The 24,364-nt window shown below is 45.3% G+C and overlaps 1 protein-coding gene across 4 annotated transcripts in view; it reads right to left on the reverse strand.

The window, feature by feature from the left end:
* Nucleotides 1-14,422: 14,422 nt before the first annotated feature.
* Nucleotides 14,423-24,364, reverse strand: part of CDC42 (cell division cycle 42) — a 390,560-nt gene continuing 380,618 nt past the window's right edge. For 2 of the 4 annotated variants that reach the window (XM_067472841.1, XM_060758681.2), the window contains exon 6: nt 14,423-15,655. In XM_067472841.1, the coding sequence (XP_067328942.1) occupies nt 15,566-15,655 (90 nt within the window). In that variant the 3' untranslated portion in view covers nt 14,423-15,565. Of the gene's footprint in view, nt 15,656-20,502 lie in introns of those variants that run through there. The other 2 variants (XR_010910422.1, XM_060758682.2) reach the window with 2 other exon arrangements.

Here is a 24,364-nt window from a genome sequence, read left to right on the forward strand (position 1 = left end):
GTTGTACTGACTTCCCAAGATTGCTGTGTGTTGGGCTGTTATTTGTACTGTGAGTTGTGCCGCCCTCCCAGGATTGCTGTGGGTTGTGCTGTGGGTTGTACTGTGAGTTGTGCTGTGAGTTGTACTGCCTTCCCAAGATTGCTGTGGGTTGGGCTGTGAGTTGTACTGTGAGTTGTGTTGCCCTCCCAGGATTGCTGTGGGTTGGGCTGTGGGTTGGGCTGTGAGTTGTACTGTGAGTTGTGCTGTCTTCCCAAGACTGCTGTGGGTTGGGCTGTGAATTGTACTGTGAATTGTACTGTGAGTTGTACTGCCTTCCCAAGGCTGCTGTGGGTTGGGCTGTGGGTTGCACTGTAAGTTGTGCTGTGAGTTGTACTGCCTTTCCAAGATTGCTGTGGGTTGGGCTGTGATTTGTACTGTGAGTTGTGCTGCCCTCCCAAGATTGCTGTGGGTTGGGCTGTGGGTTGCGCTGTAAGTTGTGCTGTGAGTGGTGCTGCAAGTTGTACTGCCTTCTCAAGATTGGTGTGGGTTGGGCTGTGAGTTATACTGTAAGTTGTGCTGCGAGTTGTACTGCCTTCTCAAGACTGCTGTGGGCTGGGCTGTGAGTTGTACTGTGAGTTATGCTGCCCTCCCAGGATTGCTGTGGGTTGGGCCGTGGGTTGTGCTGATTGTTGCTGTGAGTTGTACTGCCTTTCCAAGATTGCTGTGTGCTGGGCTGTGATTTGTACTGTGAGTTGTGCTGCCCTCCCAGGATTGCTGTGGGTTGGGCTGTGGGTTGCGCTGAAAGTTGTGCTGTGAGTGGTGCAGCGAGGTGTACTGCCTTCCCAAGATTGCTGTGGGTTGGGCTGTGAGTTGTACTGTGAGTTGTGTTGCCCTCCCAGGATTGCTGTGGGTTGGGCTGTGGGTTGTACTGTGAGTTGTGCTGTGAGTTGTACTGCCTTCCCAAGATTGCTGTGGGTTGGGCTGTGAATTCTACTGTGAGTTGTGCTGTGAGTTGTACTGCCTTCCCAAGATTGCTGTGGGTTGGGCTGTGAGTTGTGCTGTGAGTGGTGCTGTGAGTTACTGCCTTCCCAAGACTGCTGTGGGTTGGGCTGTGATTTGTACTGTGAGTTGTGTTGCCCTCCCAGGATTGCTGTGTGTTGGGCTGTGATTTGTACTGTGAGTTGTGCTGCCCTCCCAGGACTGCTGTGGGTTGTGCTGTAAGTTGTGCTGTGAGTTGTACTGACCTCCCAGGATTGCTATGGCTTGTGCTGTAAGTTGTGCTGTGAGTTGTGTTGCCCTCCTAGGACTGCTGTGGGTTGGGCTGTGATTTGTACTGTGAGTGGTGCAGTGAGTTATACTGCCTTCCCAAGATTGCTGTCGGTTGGGCTGTGGGTTGTACTGTGAGTTGTCCTGTGAGTTGTACTGCCTTCCCAAGATTGCTGTGGGTTGGGCTGTAAGTTGTACTGTGAGTTGTGCTGTGAGTTGTACGGCCTTCCCAAGATTGCTGTGTGTTGGGCTGTGATTTGTACTGTGAGTTGTACTGTGAGTTGTGATGCGAGTTGTACTGCCTTCCCAAGATTGCTGTGGGTTGGGCTGTGATTTGTACTGTGAGTTGTGCTGTGAGTTGTACTGCCTTCCCGAGATTGCTGTGTGTCGGGCTGTGAGTTGTACTGTGAGTTGTGCTGTGAGTTGTACTGCCTTCCCAAGACTGCTGTGGGTTGGGCTGTGAATTGTACTGTGAGTGGTGCTGTGAGTTGTACTGCCTTCCCAAGATTGCTGTGGGTTGGGCTGTGATTTGTACTGTGAGTTGTGCTGTGAGTTGTACTGCCTTCCCGAGATTGCTGTGTGTCGGGCTGTGAGTTGTACTGTGAGTTGTGCTGTGAGTTGTACTGCCTTCCCAAGACTGCTGTGGGTTGGGCTGTGAATTGTACTGTGAGTTATGCTGCCCTCCCAGGATTGCTGTGGGTTGGGCTGTGGGTTGGGCTGTGAGTTGTACTGTGAGTTGTGCTGTCTTCCCAAGACTGCTGTGGGTTGGGCTGTGAATTGTACTGTGAATTGTACTGTGAGTTGTACTGCCTTCCCAAGGCTGCTGTGGGTTGGGCTGTGGGTTGCACTGTAAGTTGTGCTGTGAGTTGTACTGCCTTTCCAAGACTGTTGTGGGTTGGGCTGTGATTTGTACTGTGAGTTGTGCTGCCCTCCCAGGATTGCTGTGGGTTGGGCTGTGGGTTGCGCTGTATGTTGTGCTCTGAGTGGTGCTGCGAGTTGTACTGCCTTCCCAAGATTGCTGTGTGTTGGGCTGTGAATTGTACTGTGAGTTGTGCTGTGAGTTGTACTGCCTCCCCAAGATTGCTGTGGGTTAGGCTGTGAATTGTACTGTGAGTTGTACTGCCTTCCCAGGATTGCTGTGTGTTGGGCTGTGATTTGTACTGTGAGTTGTGTTGCCCTCCCAGGATTGCTGTGGGTTGGGCTGTGGGTTGGGCTGTACGTTGTGCTGCGAGTTGTACTGCCTTCTCAAGATTGCTGTGGGTTGGGCTGTGATTTGTACTGTGAGTTGTGTTGCCCTCCCAGGATTGCTGTGGGTTGGGCTGTGGGTTGTGCTGTAAGCTGTGCTGTGAGTGGTACTGTGAGTTGTGCTGCCCTCCCAGGATTGCTGTGGGTTGGGCTGTGGGTTGTGCTGTAAGCTGTGCTGTGAGTGGTGCTGTGAGTTGTACTGCCTTCCCAAGATTGTTGTGTGTTGGGCTGTGATTTGTACTGTGAGTTGTGCTGCCCTCCCTAGACTGCTCTGGGTTGGGCTGTGGGTTGTGCTGTAAGTTGTGCTTTGAGTGGTGATGCAAGTTGTACTGCCTTCCCAAGATTGCTGTGGGTTGGGCTGTGAATTGTACTGTAAGTTGTGCTGTGAGTTGTACTGCCTTCCCAGGATTGTTGTGTGTTGTGCTGTGAGTTGTACTGTGAGTTGTGCTGCCCTCCCAGGACTGCTGTGGGTTGGGCTGTGGCTTGTGCTGCCCTCTCCGTGCCTTGAGCCCCGTCCGTCCTTCCTTCCTCCTTCCCGTGTTGTTTCAGCTGGAGGAGCTTTGGCCGGCACCCTCGGGTTCTCTTGCCACGCAGGTGCTGTTTGCAGAGTATTTATATCATCTCAACCGGGGATGCGGCTCTTCGAAAGCTGTTTTGAAAGCCGACGGGCTCCGTTAGTTCGTCCTGAACGTTCGGTTGGCGTGCCTCACCGGGTCGTGCCGCGTATCCCCAAACGCAGCCTGGCTCGCTTTCCCTCTCTCTCTCTCTCTCTCTCTCCCGTGCTGCCCTTTCACCTGAAGAAGCCCGGGGTGATTGGTGCTGTTCTTGGCACAGCCTGGCGTGGGCCCTTTTCGCACGCCAAGATGCTGCGTGTGCTTCGCGGTGCCTGCCGAGCGCTGTTTGTGTTGGAGCGACCGAGGAAGGAATTAGTTCAACTCCGCTGCTAATTGCTCCCGAAGTGCAGGGCTCGAAAACACACACAAAGCTGCCCAAGTTGCGCGAGGAGGAGACCGAGAGAATTTCAGAAGCATACTCTCCTGACCTTTCGCCTGCATCTATGGCAGGCATCCTCAGAGGCTGTGAGGTCTCCTTGCCCAACTCCTTATCTAATGTTGCAGTTTCTGGCTCCTCCGACCAACCTTGAAGCCCTGCACTTTGCAAGTCAGCATATTGCAAGGGGTGTGAAATATGGCCATGTTACAGAAGCATGCTTTTCGATCTTTCACCTATATCTGTGAACGGCATCCTCCTTATCTAATGTTGCAGTTTCTGGCTCCCATGACCAACCTTGAAGCCCTGCCCTTTGCAAGTCAGCATATTGCAAGGGTGTGCAATATGGCCATGTTCCAGAAGCATTCTCTCCTGACGTTTTGCCTGCACATGAGGATGGCAAGCATCCTCAGAGGCTCTCAGGTCTCTTCGCCCAATTCCTTATCTAATGTTGCAGTTTCTGGCTCCTCTGACCAACCTTGAAGCCCTGCCCTTTGCAAGTCAGCATATTGCAAGTGGTGTGAAATATGGCCATGTTGCAGAAGCATTCCCTCCTGACGTTTCACCTGCATCTGTGGCAAGCATCCTCAAGAGGCTCTCAGGTCTCTTTGCCAAACTCCTTATCTAATGTTGCAGTTTCTGGCTCCTCCAACCAACCGTTATGCCCTGCACTTTGCAAGTCAGCATATTGCAAGGGGTGTGCAATATGATCATGTTCCAGAAGCATTCCCTCCTGATGTTTCGCCTGCATCTGTGGCAGGCATCCTCAGAGGCAGTGAGGTCTCTTTGCCCAACTCCTTATCTAATGTTGCAGTGTCTGGCTCCTCTGACCAACCTCGAAGCCCTGCACTTTGCAAGTCAGCAGATTGCAAGGGGTGTGCAATATATCCTGGGACTAGCCGTCCCCTGCCACGCCTTGCTGTGGCCCAGTCTGTATATATGTGTTTTGTGTGTATATATTTGTGTATCTGTGTATATCTGTGTTTGCATATATATGTGTGTGTGTATATGTATCTCTGCACATGTGTGTGTGTGTGTAGATGGGTTTATATGAGTATATATTTGTGTGTTTATATGTGTATATCTTGTGTATACGTGTGTGCTTGTTTATATGCATATCTGTGCTTATATGTATGTGTGCATGTGTATATTTGTGTGTGCCTGTGTATATGTATATATGTGTGTATGTAGATGTATGTATATTTGTGTGTGCTTGGGTATATATATGTATGTGTGCATGCATGTGTATATGGGTGTATGTGTGTGTATGTATTCATATGTGTGTGTGTGTGTGTGCGCATGTATGTGTAGATGTGTGTATATATTTGTGTTTTTATATGTGTATGTATATATGTGTGCTTATTTATACGCATATTTGTGTTTATATATGTGTGTATGTAGATGTATGTGTGTGTATATTTGTGTCTGCTTGGGTATATATATGTATGTGTATGTATGTGTGCATGTGTATATGAGTGTATGTGTATGTATATATATATATGGGTATATATGTGTGCGCATATGTGTGTAGATGTGTTTATATATGTGTGTGTTTATGTGTATATGTATATGTGTGTGCTTATTTATATGCATATTTGTGTTTATATATGTGTGTATGTAGATGTATGTGTGTGTATATTTGTGTATGTATGTGCATGTGTATATGAGTGTATGTGTGTGTATATATATATATATATATATATATATATGGGTATATATGTGTGCGCATATGTGTGTAGATGTGTTTATATGAGTGTATATATTTATGTGCTTATATGTATGTGTGTGTGCTTATTTATACGCATATTTGTGTTTATATATGTGTGTATGTAGATGTATGTGTGTGTATATTTGTGTCTGCTTGGGTATATATATGTATGTGTATGTATGTATATGTGTGTGCTTATACACATATACAAATATGTTTTATGTGTGTGTTTATGTGTGTGTGTGTGTGCATGTGTACATGAGTGTATGTGTGTGTGTATATATATATGGATATATATGTGTGCACATGTGTGTGTAGATGTGTTTATATGTGTGTATATATTTGTGTGTTTATATGTGTATATGTATATGTGTGTGCTTATTTATACGCATATTTGTGTTTATATATCTGTGTATGTAGATGTATGTGTGTGTATATTTGTGTATGTGTGAATGTGTATGAGTGTATGTGTGTATATATATATATATATATATATATGGATATATATGTGTGCACATGTGTGTGTAGATGTGTTTATATGTGTGTATATATTTGTGTGTTTATATGTGTATATGTATATGTGTGTGCTTATTTATACGCATATTTGTGTTTATATATCTGTGTATGTAGATGTATGTGTGTGTATATTTGTGTATGTGTGCATGTGTATGAGTGTATGTATATATATATATATATATATATATATATATAGGTATATATGTGGGTATATATGTGTGTGCATATGTGTGTGTAGATGTGTTTATATGTGTGTATATGTGTGTATATATTTGTGTGTTTATATGTGTATGCGTATGTGTATATGAGTGTATGTATGAGTATATATATGTGTATATATATATGTGTGTGTGGTGTATTTTTGGGGGTTTTAAGTCCATTCTGCTGGGCTTTGTTTGTTTTTTTTGTATTTTTAGGGGGTGAGGAACATTCGTTGGACTGTTGGGTGTCTTGTGTCCAGATTTGGTGTCAATTCGTCCGGTGGTTTCCGAGTTATGTTAACCCCACAAACGAGCATTACCTTTATATATATATAGATTACGGTACTGTCTGGACGAGTGGTGCGTCCTCGCATAGAAATACAAGAGTGAAGGAAGGGAAGGCGGGTTTGCTCGCTCGCTCTCTCCTGATTCTTTCATGGAATCATAGAATCCTAGAGTTGGAAGAGACCTCCTGGGCCTTCATCCAGTCCAACCCCATTCTGCCAAGAAGCAGGAATATTGCATTCAAATCACCCCTGACAGATGGCCATCCAGCCTCTGCTTAAAAGCTTCCAAAGAAGGAGCCTCCACCACACTCCGGGGCAGAGAGTTCCACTGCTGAACGGCTCTCACAGTCAGGAAGTTCTTCCTAATGTTCAGATGGAATCTCCTCTCTTGTAGTTTGAAGCCATTGCTCCATTGCGTCCTAGTCTCCAAGGAAGCAGAAAACAAGCTTGCTCCCTCCTCCCTGTGGCTTCCTCTCACATATACATGGCTATCATATCCCCTCTCAGCCTTCTCTTCTTCAGGCTAAACATGCCCAGCTTCTTAAACCGCTCCTGAATTCTTCTTTGGTGATTTCTCCCTTTTTCCACTTCTTGTGCACGCCCAGCTCTTTCAGCCGCTCCTCATAGGACTTGTTCTCCAGACCCTTGATCATTTTAGTCACCCTCCTCTGGACACATTCCAGCTTGTCAATATCTCTCTTGAATTGTGGTGCCCAGAATTGGACACAATATTCCAGGTGTGGTCTAACCAAAGCAGAATAGAGCATGGGGAGCATTACTTCCCTAGATCTAGACACTAGGCTCCTCTTGATGCAGGCCAAAATCCCATTGGCTTTTTTTGCTGCCACATCACATTCCTGGCTCATGTTTAACTTGTTGTCCACGAGGACTCCAAGATCTTTTTCACACATACTGCTCTCGAACCAGGCATCATCGTCCCCCATTCTGTATCTTTGCATTTCGTTTTTCCTGCCTAAGTGGAGTATCTTGCATTTGTCACTGTTGAACTTCATTTTGTTAGTTTTGGCCATTCATCTCTCTAATCTGTCAAGATCGTTTTGAATCTTGCTCCTGTCCTCTGGACTATTGGCTATCCCTCCCAATGTGGTGTCGTCTGCATTCTTGATGATCCTGCCTTCTAGCCCTTCATCTAAGTCATTAATAAAGATGTTGAACAGGACCGGGCCCAGGACGGAACCCTGCGGCACTCCACTCGTCACTTCTTTCCAAGATGAAGAGGAAGCATTAGTGAGCACACTCTGTGTTCGTCCACTTAACCAATTACAGATCCACCTCACCGTAGTTTTGCCTAGCCCACATTTCATTTTTTCTGCCAAAGTGGAGTATCTTGCATTTGTCACTGTTGAACTTCATTTTGTTAGTTTTGGCCATTCATCTCTCTAATCTGTCAAGGTCGTTTTGAATTCTGCTCCTGTCCTCTGGACTATTGGCTATCCCTCCCAATTTGGTGTCGTCTGCAAATTGGACGACACCAATTTCGTTTGCATTTCGTTTTTCCTGCCAAAGTGGAGTATCTTGCATTTGTCACTGTTGAACTTCATTTTGTTAGTTTTGGCCCATCTCTCTAATCTGTCAAGATCGTTTTGAATCCTGCTCCTTTCTTTTCCTCGGGTCCGAAAGGGTGGGAAGGAAGGCCCGAGTCTCAAAACAGGAAGGATGAGGTGAAACTTGGAATGCCGGACTGTGGCGAGCGGCGACGGCAGCGGGCCAGGGCACGGCTCCAGAGACTTACTTTCGCAGGGAGAGAAGGAAATCAAAATAAGGACGGCCGCAAAAGGCCCACACAGCCACGCCGTTGCCAACTCCGAGCCTGCGACCAGAAGCCACTGGTCTGCAACCGCATCAAACTGGAACGAAGATCCCATCTGGTCCCAGCTGCTCGGCCCGACAAGCGCGGCTCTGTGTGTATCGTCTCTGCGTCTGTAAACAGCGGAGCGACCGGACCGCTTGGCACTTGGGAACACCAAAAAACAGAAAAGAGGCCGGACATGTGAATTACGACACGCCTCTGTCTCAAGAATCGGGAATGGAGAAGTCACTCTCAAAACCAGTCCAGTTCCACCATCTAGTGGGCTTTCCCAGAAGTGCACTTTTCTGCAGACTGTTTGGTGAAGACTAGGCATGGTTCAGTACCGTCGGGATCTTCGTAATTCAGAATAAATTGGGGAAAATGACATTTTCAAAGGTTTTAAGAAAACAGGAAGTCCCTTTTGTTGTGAGTCAGCATTCTGACACCATACCTACTACTAGTAGTAGGAGAAGAAGAAGGAGTGATGCAGAAACAGAGGAGAATCAGCGCCAGCTGAAACGCATTCGTGACATCTTTCTGGCTCCCAGTGATGAAGAAGACTGTTGAACTGTTTGCACTGACTTTTAAAGTGCCTTATTAAGTTTGTTTTGCATTAAAATACTACTATTTTGCACCTCAACTGCTGTTTAAGACATTCTGTGTTCTGTGGGTCACGACACCTTTGCCCTGCCGAAGCTTTTTCCACCAGCCTTCGACAAAATTATTAAGTGTACTGTCGAAGGCTTTCATGGCTGGAATCACTAGGTTCTTGTGGGTTTTTTCGGGCTATAGAGCCATGTTCTAGAGGCATTTCTCCTGACGTTTCGCCTGCATCTATGGCAAGCATCCTCACACCTCTGAGGATGCTTGCCATAGATGCAGGCGAAACGTCAGGAGAAATGCCTCTAGAACATGGCTCTATAGCCCGAAAAAACCCACAAGAACCTAAAATTATTAAGCTTTGTATCCTATCATCATCATTTATTTTACTATATATATATATATATATATATATATATATATATATATATATATATATATATATTAGCTGTGCCCTGCCACGCGTTGCTGTGGCCTATAGTAAAACTTATCAAAGTTGAGGTAGATATCTGGACTATTATGAAAGAGAGGTCCCTACCTATTCCTTCCCCCTTTTCCTCCCCCTTTCTCTCCTTTCTTCCTTCTCTCCCTCTTTCTTTCTTTCCTTCTTTCACTACTTGGTTTCATCCTTCTCTCTTTCCTTCATTCCCTCCCCCTTTCTTGCTTTGCCTTTCTTCCCTCCCTGTTTGCTTCCTTCTTTCTCTTTTTATTTCCTTTTATTTCACCACCATCATAACAATAACAATAATGCAATGCATTGCCTCTGGGACCTGACACCTCTCCCATTCCCCCTAAAAGGGTCTCAGAGGAACAATAGCATAATAATAATAATAATAATAATAATAATAATAATAATAATAATAATAATAGAAATAACAACCTTTACCCGCCACGTGTTGCTGTGGCCAACCTTCCCTCTTTCTCTCCTTCTTTCCCTCCTTCCTTCCTTCCTTCCTTCCCTCCCATCTTTCCTTCTCCTCTTCTTTCTCTATCTCTTTCCTTCCTTCCCCCTTTTTCTTTCTCTTCTGGTCTCTTTTCTTCCTTCTCTCTTTCCTTCTTTCCTTCCCTCCCTCTTTCTCTACATCTTCCCCCTTCCTTCACTCCCTCTTTCCTTCCTTCATTCCCTTTTTTCTTTCCTTCTCTCCTTCCTTCTTTCCCCTTTTTTCTTTCCCTCCCTCTGTCTCTCATTTCTTCCTTCTCTACCTCTTTCCTTCCTTCCCCCTTTTTCTTTCTTTTCTGCTCTCTCTTTTCTTTCCTTCCATCTTTCCTTTTCTTTCCTTTTCTTCTTCCTTCTTTCTCTAACTTTCCTTCCTTCCCCCTTTTTCTTTACCTCCCTTTCTCTTTCTTCCTTCTTTCCTTCCTTCCTGTCTTTCCTAGATTTTGACAGGGCGGGAAGGGGCGGGGTGGGGTTTGGAGGTGGCGTGAAGTAAAAGGAGGTAAGATTGGGGCGAGGGAGTGATGGAGCGTGGGGTTGTGTGTGTGTGTGCGGCGGCGGGGGGAGTGATGGAGCGTGGGGTTGCGTGTGTGTGTGCGGCGGCGGGGGAGTGGGGTTGCGTGTGTGCGTGCGGTGGCGGGGGGAGTGATGGAGCGTGGGGTTGCGTGTGTGTGCGGCAGCGGGGGGAGTGATGGAGCGTAGGGTTGCGTGTGTGTGTGCAGCGACGGGGGAGTGATGGAGCGTGGGGTTGCGTGTGTGTGTGCGGCGGTGGGGGGATTGAGGTTGCGTGTGAATGTGCGGCGGCGGGGGGAGTGATGGAGCGTGGGGTTGCGTGTGTGTGTGTGCGGTGGCGGGGGGAATGATGGAGCCTGGGGTTGCGTGTGTGTGTGCGGCGGCGGGGGGAATGATGGAGCCTGGGGTTGCGTGTGTGTGTGCGGCGGCGGGGGAATGATGGAGTCTGGGGTTGCGTGTGTGTGTGCGGCGGCGGGGGGAGTGATGGAGCGTGGGGTTGCGTGTGTGTGTGAGGCGGCGGGGGGAGTGATGGAGCGTGGGGTTGCGTGTGTGTGTTCATGCGGCAGGGGGTTTGTGTGTGCGGGAAGCGGCGCGGTGGGGCTTGGAGTGGGCATGGCTTCTGCAAAGGGAACGTTGGCCGGAAGGCTGTGTGTGCGCGCCAGGGAACTTGCGGCTGGGTACCAATGCGCATGCTCAGTTGTTTTGCCGTTTTGTGAGTGTGTTGTTGTTTTTCATTTTGAGTAGATATGTTTGTACCTTGTGGGTTGTGTTATGGGCATGGGAATTTTGGTTAAGTTTCGTTGGGGGGTTGTGGAGTTTTGCTGTCCGGTTGAACCAACCTAACAGATTTATATATATAGATTATTTTATTAATAATATATATTAGTAAAATAATATATTATGATATGCTATTTTATATTACTATATTATTATTACTATTAAATTAAATTATATTACTATATTATTATTACCACCTCACCCGCCTCATAGGAAACCTGCTACAAAACAGGAGCTTCTTTGTTGAGTTCCAGGGCCAGAGAAGCAGATGGCGGAAACAGAAGAACGGCCTGCCTCAGGGGAGCGTGCTTGCTCCATCCATGTTCAACATCTCCACAAATGACCAGCCACTGCCAGAAGGGACAGAGAGGTTCATCTATGCTGATGATCGTGCCATCACCGCTCAAGGAAATCAGCTACAGAACAGGAGCTTTTTGGTTGAGTTCCAGGGCCAGAGAAGCAGATGGCGGAAACAGAAGAACGGCCTCAATATCTACACAAATGACCAGCCACTGCGAAGGGACAGAGAGTTTCATCTATGCTGATGATCGTGCCATCACCGCTCAAGCAGGGAGCTTTGAGATGGTTGAACAGAAGCTCTCTGAAGCTCTAGGTGCTCTTACTGCATATTACAGGGAAAACCAGCTGATCCCTAATCCATCTAAAACACAGACATGTGCCTTTCATCTCAAGAACAGAGAAGCATCCCGAGCTCCGAGGATCACCTGGGAAGGAGCATTGCAGCACACCCAAATACCTGGGAGTCACTCTGGACCGTTCTCTGACCTACAAGAAGCACTGCCTGAACATCAAGCAAAAAGTGGGTGCTAGAAACAATATCATACGAAAGCTGACTGGCACAACCTGGGGATCACAACCGGACACAGTGAAGACATCTGCCCTTGCTGCTGAGTATGCATGCCCAGTGTGGAACACATCTCACCACACTAAAACAGTGCATGTGGCTCTTAATGAGACATACCGCATTATCACGGGGTGTCTGCCCCCCCACACCACTGGAGAAATTACACTGCTTAGCCGGTATTGCACCACCTGACATCCACCGGGAAGTAGCAGCCAATAGTGAAAGGACCAAGGCAGAGACATCTCCAGCTCATCCCCTGTTTGGGTATCAGCCAGCACGTCAACGACTTAAATCTAGACATAGTTTTCTAAGATCTACAGAGACACTTGCTGGAACACCTCAGCAAGCGAGAGTCCAAAAGTGGCAGGCTCAAACCCAGCACCTCAAACCATGGGTGATACCCAATGAGAGACTCCCTCCTGGGCACACAGAGGACTGGGCGACTTGGAAGGCGCTGAACAGACTGCGCTCGGGCACCACGAGATGCAGAGCCAACCTTCAGAAATGGGGCCACAAAGTGGAATCCTCGACATGCGAGTGTGGAGAAGAGCAAACCACTGACCACCTGCTGCAATGCAACATGAGCCCTGCCACATGCACCATGGAGGACCTTCTTGCGGCAACACCAGAAGCAGTCCAAGGGGCCAGATACTGGTCAAAGGACATTTAACCAACTACCAAACTCACAAGTTGTGTATTTTTCTGTTTCTTTTCTTTGTTCTGTTAGAAATGTAATATAATGGACTGGTTGCTCTGACATGACAAAAAAAATTACTATTAAAGCTATTATTACTATTATTGAGTTTTGTATCCCATCATCATCATTTATTTTACTATATATTTATATATCATTATTATTTTATTAATAATATATATTAGTAAAATATATTATAATATCCTATTAATTGCTATTATTAAAATAATAAATAATATATTACTAATTACTATTATTATTTTACTATATTGTAATTATAAGTATTTACATATTCTTTTTACTTATATTACTATATTATTATTACTATTAAAACTTTTTCCACCATTTTTGTTACGACTCATGAAGCTTCCCCCCGCTTCTGGTCCCTGCCCTCGGCTCAAGCCAGAGAAGCCAGTTTTAAACCAGAGAAGGAGGGAATTTCCTGGCCTCGGCTCAAGCCAGAGAAGCCAGTTTTAAACCAGAGAAGGAAAGAATTTCCTGGCCTCGGCTCAAGCCAGAGAAGCCAGTTTTAAACCAGAGAAGGAAAGAATTTCCTGGTCTCGACTCAAGCCAGAGAAGCCAGTTTTAAACCAGAAAAGGAAAGCATTTGCTGGCCTCGGCTCAAGCCAGAGAAGCCAGTTTTAAACCAGAGAAGGAAGGAATTCACTCCACTTGCATTTCCCCGCTTCTAGTCCCTGGCCTTGGCTCAAGCCAGAGAAGCCAGTTTTAAACCAGAGAAGGAAGGAATTTACTCCACTTGCATTTCCCCGCTTCTAGTCTCTGGCCTTGGCTCAAGCCAGAGAAGCCAGTTTTAAACCAGAGAAGGAAGAAATTTACTCCACTTGCATTTCCCCGCTTCTAGCCCCTGGCCTTGGCTCAAGCCAGAGAAGTGAGTTTTAAACCAGAGAAGGAAGGAGTTTTCTCCACTTGCATTTCCCCACTTCTAGTCTCTGGCCTTGGCTCAAGCCAGAGAAGCCAGTTTTAAACCAGAGAAGGAAGGAATTTACTCCACTTGCATTTTCCCGCTTCTAGTCCCTGGCCTTGGCTCAAGCCAGAGAAGCCAGTTTTAAACCAGAGAAGGAAGGAATTTACTCCACTTGCATTTTCCCGCTTCTAGTCTTGGCTCAAGCCAGAGAAGCCAGTTTTAAACCAGAGAAGGAAGGAATTTACTCCACTTGCATTTTCCCGCTTCTAGTCCCTGGCCTTGGCTCAAGCCAGAGAAGCCAGTTTTAAACCAGAGAAGGAAGGAATTTACTCCACTTGCATTTCCCCGCTTCTAGTCCCTGGCCTAGGGAAGGAGGGAATTTCCTGGCCTTGGCTCAAGCTAGAGAAGCCAGTTTTAAACCAGAGAAGGAAGGAATTTACTCCACTTGCATTTCCCTGCTTCTAGTCCCTGGCCTAGGGAAGGAGGGAATTTCCTGGCCTTGGCTCAAGCTAGAGAAGCCAGTTTTAAACCAGAGAAAGAAGGAATTTGCTGGCCTCAGCTCAAGCCAGAGAAGCCAGTTTTAAACCAGAGAAGGAAGGAATTTCTTGGCCTCGGCTCAAGCCAGAGACGCCAGTTTTAAACCAGAAAAGGAAAGCATTTGCTGGCCTCGGCTCAAGCCAGAGAAGCCAGTTTTAAACCAGAGAAGGAAAGAATTCACTCCACTTGCATTTCCCCGCTTCTAGTCCCTGGCCTTGGCTCAAGCCAGAGAAGCCAGTTTTAAAGCAGAGAAGGAAGGAATTTACTCCACTTGCATTTCCCCGCTTCTAGTCTCTGGCCTTGGCTCAAGCCAGAGAAGCCAGTTTAAAACCAGAGAAGGAATTCACTCCACTTGCATTTCCCCGCTTCTAGTCCCTGGCCTTGGCTCAAGCCAGAGAAGCCGGTTTTAAACCAGAGAAGGAAAGAATTTACTCCACTTGCATTTTCCTGCTTCTAGTCTTGGCTTAAGCCAGAGAAGCCAGTTTTAAACCAGAGAAGGAAGGAATTTACCGGACACCCCTCTTCCAATTTTTTTATTCTACGACACACAGCAGACTAAATTAATTCTCAGTCAGGTTTTGTGAAGATACTTTATGTTTAATACATTTGAAAAAAATGCATATACAAAGAACTTAAGACATGGAGGGTCGGGGAGAAGCATCAGTTCAAAACTAACGAATCTACGAGAGTGAGAGAGAGGGAGTCAGGGAAGAATTGGAGGAAATATTAAGCCGGGGGAATCATCCTGTTAAGATCCCTACGAAGAGGAGAGTCGGGGAGAACCCCCCACTTGATCCGAGCGATCCTGAGCTTGGAAAGATAGGGCGGCGGACATGTTTCGTTTGCTTCCCACAGTGTCGTAATTCAACCTCTTTCCCCTCCGCTCTTTCCGTTTCTTCATTCGTTTGTTCCCTTGAACCACACTGAACCATTCTGTCTTCTTAAACTCGACATTCCAGAACGAGCTTATCGATCGGTTTCCAATATTTCGGAGAGTGGCTAGGGAAAAAACCACAGGCCAAAAAAAGGCTATGATTTGACTTGCGTAGGAGGCAAAGTTGCGCGTCTCGCACAAAAGCTGTTTGGCTAAAAACGAGAAAGAGAAAAGAGTCGGTTTAGATCTCGCCGACTAAAAAAAAAAGGGGGGGAATGAAGGGAAGCAGATCCAAGGCAACTTCAGAGGAATTGCGGACGAGAAGGATGAGCGACATCCCTCTTCCGAGAAGCACCGCTTTGGGACACTTTTCGATGCCGGAATCCGCCCCGAGGCCGAAACCCCGACCCTGGAAGCCCAAAGAATCCAGCCTAGCAAGGCCTAAAATTAGTCTGTTATAGAGAGAAGGAAAAAAAATCACCACAAAGCATGCCTGGATTTTTAAAACAAAAATTAAACAAAAAAAAAACCTAGTACGGATCAGTTTCGGTTGAAATACAATATTATTCTTCCTCTTTTTTTAAAAAAAGAATTAGTTTAACCGAATGAAAAGAGCACTAACATCTGCATCTTGCACAAAAAGGAGCGTGCGGCAAGAGGGTGGACCGGCGTTTTGTCATCATCATCATCATCATTATTATAATTATTATTATTGCAAAAAAACAAAACAACAAAAAAAAACGAATTGGAAAACTCGGAATCTTTAGTTTGATTTCGACATTGCTCTTTCTTAGTATGACTGACATCGACACCAGCTTTGCAGGAGGGACCGCGAAACGGGGCGCTCATAGCAGGACGCAGCGGCGGCTCTTCTTCGGCTCCGGAGGCTCCAGGGCGGCCAGAATCGCCTCGTCAAATACATTCTTGAGGCCTTTCTGGAAAGGAAGCGGCAAAGAGAAAAGGGGCGGTCTCATTTTCTGCGTTTTTGTAAACAGACACAACACGAAAGCGGAATGATCACGAGGAACGGGAATCCTGCCATCAAGCAATTCTCCTCGTCTCTAAGAAAGTTCTAGGTATTGAGTTGCCTGGAACGGTCATAAAGCGATACTCCTCCTCCCTAAGAGAGTTCTAGATATTGAGTAGCCTGGAACTGTTCGTAAAGCAATACTCCTCCGCCCTAAAAGAGTTCTAGGTATTGAGTTGCCTGGAAATGTCGTAAAGTGATATTCCTCCTCTCTAAAACTTCTAGGTTTTGAGTTGCCTGGAACTGATGCAAAACAATACTCCTCCTCTCTAAGAGAGTTTTAGATATTGAGTTGCCTGGAACTGTAATAAAGTCGTACTCCTCTCTAAGAGAGTTCTAGATATTGAGTAGCCTGGAACTGTTCGTAAAGCAATACTCCTCCTCCCTAAGAGAGTTCTAGGTATTGAGTTGCCTGGAACTGTCGTAAAGTGATATTCCTCCTCTCTAAAACTTCTAGGTTTTGAGTTGCCTGGAACTGTCATAAAGTGATATTCCTCCTCTCTAAAACTTCTAGGTTTTGAGTTGCCTAGAACTGTCGCAAAACAATGCAGGCGAAACATCAGGAAAAATGCCTCTAGAACATGGCTCTATAGCCCAAAAAAACCCACAAGAACCTAATACTTCTCCTCTCTAAGAGAGTTTTAGATATTGAGTTGCCTGGAACTGTCGTAAAGTGATATTCCTCCTCTCTAAAACGTCTAGGTTTTGAGTTGCCTGGAACTGTCGCAAAACAATGCAGGCGAAACATCAGGAAAAATGCCTCTAGAACATGGCTCTATAGCCCGAAAAAACCCACAAGAACCTAACACTCCTCCTCTCTAAGAGAGTTCTAGGTATTGAGTTGCCTGGAACTGTCGTAAAGTGATATTCCTCCTCTCTAAAAGTTCTAGGTTTTGAGTTGCCTGGAACTGTCGCAAAACAATACTCCTCCTCTCTAAGAGAGTTTTAGATATTGAGTTGCCTGGAACTGTAATAAAGTCGTACTCCTTTCTAAGAGAGTTCTAGATATTGAGTAGCCTGGAACTGTTCGTAAAGCAATACTCCTCCTCCCTAAAAGAGTTCTAGGTATTTAGTTGCCTGGAACTGTAATAAAGTCATACTCCTCTGTAAGAGAGTTCTAGGTATTGAGTTGCCTGGAACTGTCTTAAAGTGATATTCCTCTAAAAGTTCTAGATATTTAGTTGCCTGCAACTGTCATAAAGTCATCTTTCTAAGAGAGTTCTAGGTATTGAGTTACCTGGAACTGGCATAAAGTGATATTCCTCCTCTCTAAAAGTCATAGAATCATAGAATCAAAGAGTTGGAAGAGACCTCATGGGCCATCCAGTCCAACCCCCTGCCAAGAAGCAGGAACATTGCTTCTGGATATTTTGTTGCCTGGAACTGTCCTAAAGTCATATTCCTTTTACAGGCAGTTCTAGGTATTGAGTTGCCTGGAACTGTCTTAAAGTGATTTTCCTCCTCTCTAAAAGTTCTGGATATTTTGTTGCCTGGAACTGTCATAAAGTCATATTCCTCTTAAAGACAGTTCTAGGTATTGAGTTGCCTGGAACTGTCATAGAGCAATACTCTCTGAGAGTTCTAGGTATTAAGTTGTTTGGAATTGTCATGAAGCGATCTCTCTAAGAGCTTTGGGTATTGAGTTGCCTTGAACGGTCAGAAAGTGATATTCCTTTTCTTTAAGAGTTCTAGTTATTGAGTTGCCTGGAACTGTTGCAAAGCAATACTCCTCCTCAAAGAGAGTTCTAGGTATCGTGTTGCCCCAAACCCCTGTTGTAATGTATAGCACCTCTTCCGAGGCAACAAACCTGACCTTTGGAGCCACAAACCGCCTGAGAACCACGTCGACAAACCTGGCTATCAGGACAAGCGACGTTCTAGGTGTCAATTCATTGTGTGTGGGGTGTGGTTTAGCATTTTGCAACAGACATCTTGTGTTCAAAAAGCAAAGAACTGACTCAGTTACTGAACTAGCACCGGATGGTAGTAGAGTCCCTATCTCGCTCTCTCTACATATCTCTCTGTGTGTGTGTTTCTAGTTGTTTGTACCACAAAGGCTCCTCCGTAGCTTGATGGGTCTGGACCAGACTTGGAACACATAACCTTCATTATCCCAACAAAAACCCATCATCTTTCATGCCCAGAGCAGAAAAATAGAAAGGGAAGGAAACAGACCGGTAGTTGCTAGGTGAAGTGACCCTCTGTCATGTGACTGTGAGGTAGACTGACTGCTGTTAGGTAACGTGAGGGGAAGGGGAAGTGAAAAAAGAAGGGAAAGAAAAGAAGGAGGAAAGAAGGAAAGAAGGAATAAAAATAGAAGAGAAAGTGAAGGAACAAAGAAGGGAAAAGAAAGGAAGGAATGAAAGAAGGAAGAAGGGAAAGGAGGAGAGGAAAAGAAGGAAAGGAAAGAAAGAAGAAAAGGAATAAAAATAGAAGAGAAAGGAAAGGAAAAAGAAGGGAAAAGGAAGGAATGAAAGAAGGAAGAAGGGAAAGGAGGAGAGGAAAAGAAGGAAAGGAAAGAAAGAAGAAAAGGAATAAAAATAGAAGAGAAAGGAAAGGAAAAAGAAGGGGAAAGGAAGGAAGGAAAGAAGGGGATGACAGGAAAGAAGGTGAGAAAAAGAAGGGAAAGAAAGGAAGAGATAGATAAGAAAGGAAAGGAACAAAGAAGGAAAGAGAAAGGAAGGAATGAAAGAAGGGAAAGAAGGAGAGGAAAAGAAGGGAAGGAAAGAAAGAAGAAAAGGAATAAAAATAGAAGAGAAAGGAAAGGAAAAAGGGAAGAGGAAGGAAGGAATGAAAGAAGGGGACGAAAGGAAAGAAGGTGAGAAAAACAAGGGAAAGAAAGGAAGAAGGAAAGAAAGAAGGAAAGGAATAAAGAAAGAGAAAGGAAGGAATAAAAGAAGGAGATGAAAAGAAGAAAGAAAGTAGAAGGAAAAGGAAGAAGGAATAAAAATAGGAGAAGAGAAAGGAGAGGAAAAAAGAAGAGGGGAAGGAAGGAATGAAAGAAAGAAAGAAGGGGACAGAAGTAAAGAAAGGAGAAAAAGAAGGGAAAGAAAGAAGGAAAGGAATGAAAATAGGAGAAAGAAAAGGAACAACAAAGGGAAAAGAAAGGAAGGAATGAAAGAATGAAGAAAGAAGAAAGGAAATAAAAATAGTAAAAGAAAAAGCAAAAAAGAAAGGGAAGAGAAAGGAAGGAAGGAAGGAAGGAAAGAAGGTGAAAAAAAGAAGGGAAGGAAAGGAAAAAGGAAAGAAGGAAGGAAAGGAAGAAAAAGAAAGAAGAAAAGGAAGAAAAATAGGAGAAGAGAAAGGAAAGGAAAAAAGAAGGGAACAAAAAACAAGGAATGAAAGAAGCAAGGGAAAGAGAAGGAAAGGAGAGAGAAAGGAAGGGAAAAAGAGGAGATGGAAAGGAAGAACGAAAGGGGTAAAATGGGAGAAGAAAAAGGTAAGGAAAAAAGGAAAAGGGAAGGAAGGAAAGAAGGCGAGAAAAAGAAGGGAATGCAAGGAAAAAGGAAAGAAAGAAGGAAAGGAATAAAAATAGGAGAAGAGAAAGGAAAGGGGAAAAAAGGAAACAAAAAGAAGGAAGGAAAGCAGTGAGGGAAAAGGAAGGAAAGAAGGAGAGAGAGAAAAGAAGGGAAAGAAAGGAGATGGAGAAGAAGGAAGGAGGAAAATTGGGAAGGAAGAAATGGAAGAGGGAAAGGAAGAGCCACAAGGAAAGGCATTTCCCGCGCAATTCTGGGGATATACAACCAGGGGCGGCTCGTCCATTACGCGAAGTAAGCGGTCGCAGAACACTTTTTTTGCCAGGGGTGCATAGGCACCTCTGTAAATGCCCCTCGACCGCCACTTGAGGAGCGCCCCCTCAGCTCACAACAGCCCTAGCGGTCCGGGGGGAGCCTCGGCTTTCTTGCCTCGCTGCCGGGCGATCCTCTTCCCAAAGGGGCCGGGCCCTTGAGCCTCGCCTAGCCCCTCTCGTTCCGGCCACCGGGTGCGCAAGCAGAGCCGGCGCTCAATCGTTCTCCGCGTTCGATCCCTTCCCCATGACCAGCTCCCTTTCCCAATCTCCCTGTGCTCCACCCGCCTCCCCTCCTCTCCCCAATCCACGGGTGGGCCAAGGGGTGGAGCCGCCACGCCTGGCCCGCTTCGGGTCCAGAGGCGTGTCTGAAGACCCCAGCGTGCGCACCAAAAGTCGCCTCTTCTCCTGACTTTCTCTTCAGCCATTGGGACCAAGAGAGAGAGAGAGAGCCCCTCCGGCTGGAGGTATCTCCCACTTCCGCTCCCTCCTTTGTTTTTGCGCCTACCTTCAGGAAAGGTGGGCATCTCCACCTCTGTCTCTCTCTCTCTCTCTTGGTCCCAATGGCTGAAGAGAAAGTCAGGAGAAGAGGTGACTTTTGGTGCACATGCTTCAGGCACACCTCTGGACCCAAAGCGGGCCAGGCAAGGGGGCAAGTGCGGCAAGTGCAGTTACTGGGATGTATAGTTCACCTACAATCAAAGAGCATTCTGAACTCCACCAATGATGGAACTGAACCAAATATGGCACACAGAACTCCCACGACAAACAGAAAATATATATCGATGATTGGTTGGTTGTGGCACACAGAACTCCCACGACAAACAGAAAATATATATCGATGATTGGTTGGTTGTATGCTTACCGTTAAACATTACCTAGGGCCGCATCTGTATACAACGCTAATAGTGCATCAACGTTAAAACTAAAGCAAAAGAATGCAAACAGGAATAATGCTTCGCCAGGCGTTTATACGAACAACTAATTTTAATTTTGAAATGTAAGATAGGACTACAGTTGTTATGTCTTTTATCTTCCTTCAGACAGTCAATCCAAGTCAGAAAAAATGACCTTTTTAAATAAAAAAATAAAAAAGAGAAAGCTTTACATGGTACAGTTGCAAAAAAAAAAGCTGTGGGAACGAATCCAAATGTAAGAGTCGGACGTACAGTATCGGGTACACCTAGCTTCCATTTTTCCCAAAAAGAGGACCAAATAGATACTCCACTAAAAGCACAAACAGCCAAAAGCAACAGCAAAGCCCCATTCAATTGCACAGAGGGGAAACCAGAGAACCCTTCGCCGGTTTAGCATCGCTTGCGGGATCACCATATCGAGTACAATCGTCATGCAAATACAGTTATAACAGAGCCACGAGAGAGAAAAGAGAGGGATAGAAAGAGAGAGAAAGGAATTGCACATATGTATTGTCGAAGGCTTTCATGGCCGGAATCACTGGGTTGTTGTAGGTTTTTAATATCCTTTGCAAAACATGGAGGCGTTTCTTTGGCCTCTAACCTCCGTCTTGTTAGCTATTCTCACACTCCTTCGAATCTGTGGAATGACCAGGGTAAATCCAGACAAACAAATCCAAGCCCCTTGGTTGAAACGAGAAGTTGCACTGACACAAGTTTAATATCCTTTGCAAAAGTTTAATATCCTTTGCAAAACATGAAGGCGTTTCTTTGGCCTCTAACCTCCCTCTTGTTAGCTATTCTCACACTCCTTCGAACTCTGAATCCCAAATGGTCAAATCTGTGGAATGACCAGGATAAATCCAGACAAAGAAATCCAAGTCCCTTGGTTGAAACGAGAAGTTGCAAATGGTCAAATCTGTGGAATTCCAAATGGTCAAATCTGTGGAATGACCAGGGTAAATCCAGACAAACAAATCCCATTTCTTTGGCCTCCAACCTCCCTTTTGTTAGCTATTCTCACACTCCTTCGAACTCTGAATCCCAAATGGTCAAATCTGTGGAATGACCAGGATAAATCCAGACAAACAAATCCAAGTCCCTTGGTTGAAACGAGAAGTTGCAAATGGTCAAATCTGTGGAATTCCAAATGGTCAAATCTGTGGAATGACCAGGGTAAATCCAGACAAACAAATCCCATTTCTTTGGCCTCCAACCTCCCTTTTGTTAGCTATTCTCACACTCCTTCGAACTCTGAATCCCAAATGGTCAAATCTGTGGAATGACCAGGATAAATCCAGACAAACAAATCCAAGTCCCTTGGTTGAAACGAGAAGTTGCACTGACTGACACACGTTTGCTCGCAAACATCCTGTTTAACATCCTTTGCAAAACACGAAGACATTTCTTTGGCCTCCAACCCTCCTCTTGTTAGGTATTCTCACACTCCTTCGAACTCTGAATTCCAAATCTGTGGAATGACCAGGGTAAATCCAGACGAACAAATTCAAGTCCCTTGGTTGAAACGAGAAGTTGCACTGACACACGTTTGCTCGCAAACATCCAGTTTAATATCCTTTGCAAAACATGAAGGCGTTTCTTTGGCCTCTAACCTAGCTAACCTTGTTAGCTATTCTCACACTCCTTCGAACTCTGAATTCCAAATCTGTGGAATGACCAGGGTAAATCCAGACAAACAAATCCAAGTCCCTTGGTTGAAACGAGAAGTTGCACTGACACAAGTTTGCTCGCAAACATCCCGTTTAATATCCTTTGCAAAACATGAAGGCGTTTCTTTGGCCTCTAACCTAGCTAACCTTGTTAGCTATTCTCACACTCCTTCGAACTCTGAATTCCAAATCTGTGGAATGACCAGGGTAAATCCAGACAAACAAATCCAAGTCCCTTGGTTGAAACGAGAAGTTGCACTGACACAAGTTTGCTCTCAAAGATCCTGTTGAATATCCTTTGCAAAACATGAAGCCGTTTCTTTGGCCTCCAACCTCCCTCTTGTTAGCTATTCTCACACTCCTTCCAACTCTGAATTCCAAATCTGTGGAATGACCAGGGTAAATCCAGACAAACAAATCCAAGTCCCTTGGTTGAAACGAGAAGTTGCACTGACACAAGTTTGCTCTCAAAGATCCTGTTGAATATCCTTTGCAAAACATGAAGCCGTTTCTTTGGCCTCCAACCTCCCTCTTGTTAGCTATTCTCACACTCCTTCCAACTCTGAATTCCAAATCTGTGGAATGACCAGGGTAAATCCAGACAAACAAATCCAAGTCCCTTGGTTGAAACGAGAAGTTGCACTGACACAAGTTTGCTCTCAAGTTGCACTGACACAAGTTTGCTCTCAAGTTGCACTGACACAAGTTTGCTTGCAAACATCCTGTGCAAAACATGAAGGCGTTTCTTTGGCCTCCAACCTCCCTCTTGTTAGCTATTCTCACACTCCTTCGAACTCTGAATTCCAAACGGTCAGCTCGATCTAAGGTTCCCGCTTCATCAAGGTCAGTCTGTCCGTTAGTGCTTTCTCACTCATTATCAGGCTCAGAACAACTGTCCTCCCTTTCTGAATCAACCTGGCTAGTTTCATTATCAACAATGTCATTCTTTGCTGTGGGAAACCGAACTTCCTCACCCTGTTCATTGTCTATCACAGGGATACTTTGAACCTGTGAACCTGAATCCCATCATCCTCATCAGAATCATTGGCACTATCACTTTGTGTTTCCAGCTGAGTCACAACTCTAGGTGTGAATGTTTCAAATGACCACCTTGATTAGCATTTGATGGCTTGGCGGTTTTTTGGTGTGGCTTGTTAGTGCCTGGGGGAATCTTTTGTTGAGAGGTGATGAGCTGTCCCTGATTGTTTCCTCTCTGTCGTTATTTAAAAACTCTAAAATTACAGAGAGGAAACAATCAGGGGCAGCTAATCACCTCTCAACGAAAGATTGCCCCAGGCACTGCCAGGCCATCAAATGCTAATCAAGGTGGTCAGTTGAAACATTCACACCTACCTCCAATAGACAATCAAGGTGGTCAGTTGAAACATTCACACCTAATGCTAATCAAGGTGGTCAGTTGAAACATTCACACCTACCTCCAACAGACAATCAAGGTGGTCAGTTGAAACATTCACACCTAATGCTAATCAAGGTGGTCAGTTGAAACATTCACACCTACCTCCAACAGACAATCAAGGTGGTCAGTTGAAACATTCACACCTACCTCCAACAGACAAGAGTTCTCTGTCCCACCCTGGACATTCCACATATATATAAACCCAATTTTTCTAGTTCCAACAGACCTCACAACCTCTGAGGATGCTTCCCAAAGATGCAGGTGAAATGTCAGGAGAGAGTGCCTCTAGAATATGGCCAGATAGCCCGAAAAAAACATACAACAACCCAGAATTGCACATAACTTTGGCCATTTTTTGAAAAAATCATTGTCACTTCTTTAAAAGTCATTGAAGACGAGATCCTCCGTTCCTTTGTTAACTTCTAACTCAAAAACCCAGCAACCCACAAAGCAGAAGGTTTTAAAAAGTGGACATATGCTATCTCACTGAAAACAAATTTGGCGTAGCCGGCAGGATTTCCGAGCGTGTGACAATCGCCGTAACGAATCATATAAGCAGTCTTGCAATCCAAAAATAATAATTAATAATAAAAGCTAATACAGAGTTTGTTCTAAGACGTTTGGAAGTAAAAGACACAGCTTCTTTCAGTCGGGATGGTTTTATTGGTTTTGTTTTTCTACAGCAGTGGGAAGAGGAGGCAGGCAGCAGCAACAAGAAAGGAGGAAGGGGGAAAAAAAGAAGAAGGAAGAGGAAACGGTTTTAGAATATACAGCATTTCCGTTTGGGTTGAGTTTCCGGAGGCTCGAGGGCCGCTAGGATGGCCTCGTC

Source organism: Anolis sagrei, chromosome 13 (assembly GCF_037176765.1).
Source record: "Anolis sagrei isolate rAnoSag1 chromosome 13, rAnoSag1.mat, whole genome shotgun sequence".
Taxonomy (NCBI): domain Eukaryota; kingdom Metazoa; phylum Chordata; class Lepidosauria; order Squamata; family Dactyloidae; genus Anolis; species Anolis sagrei.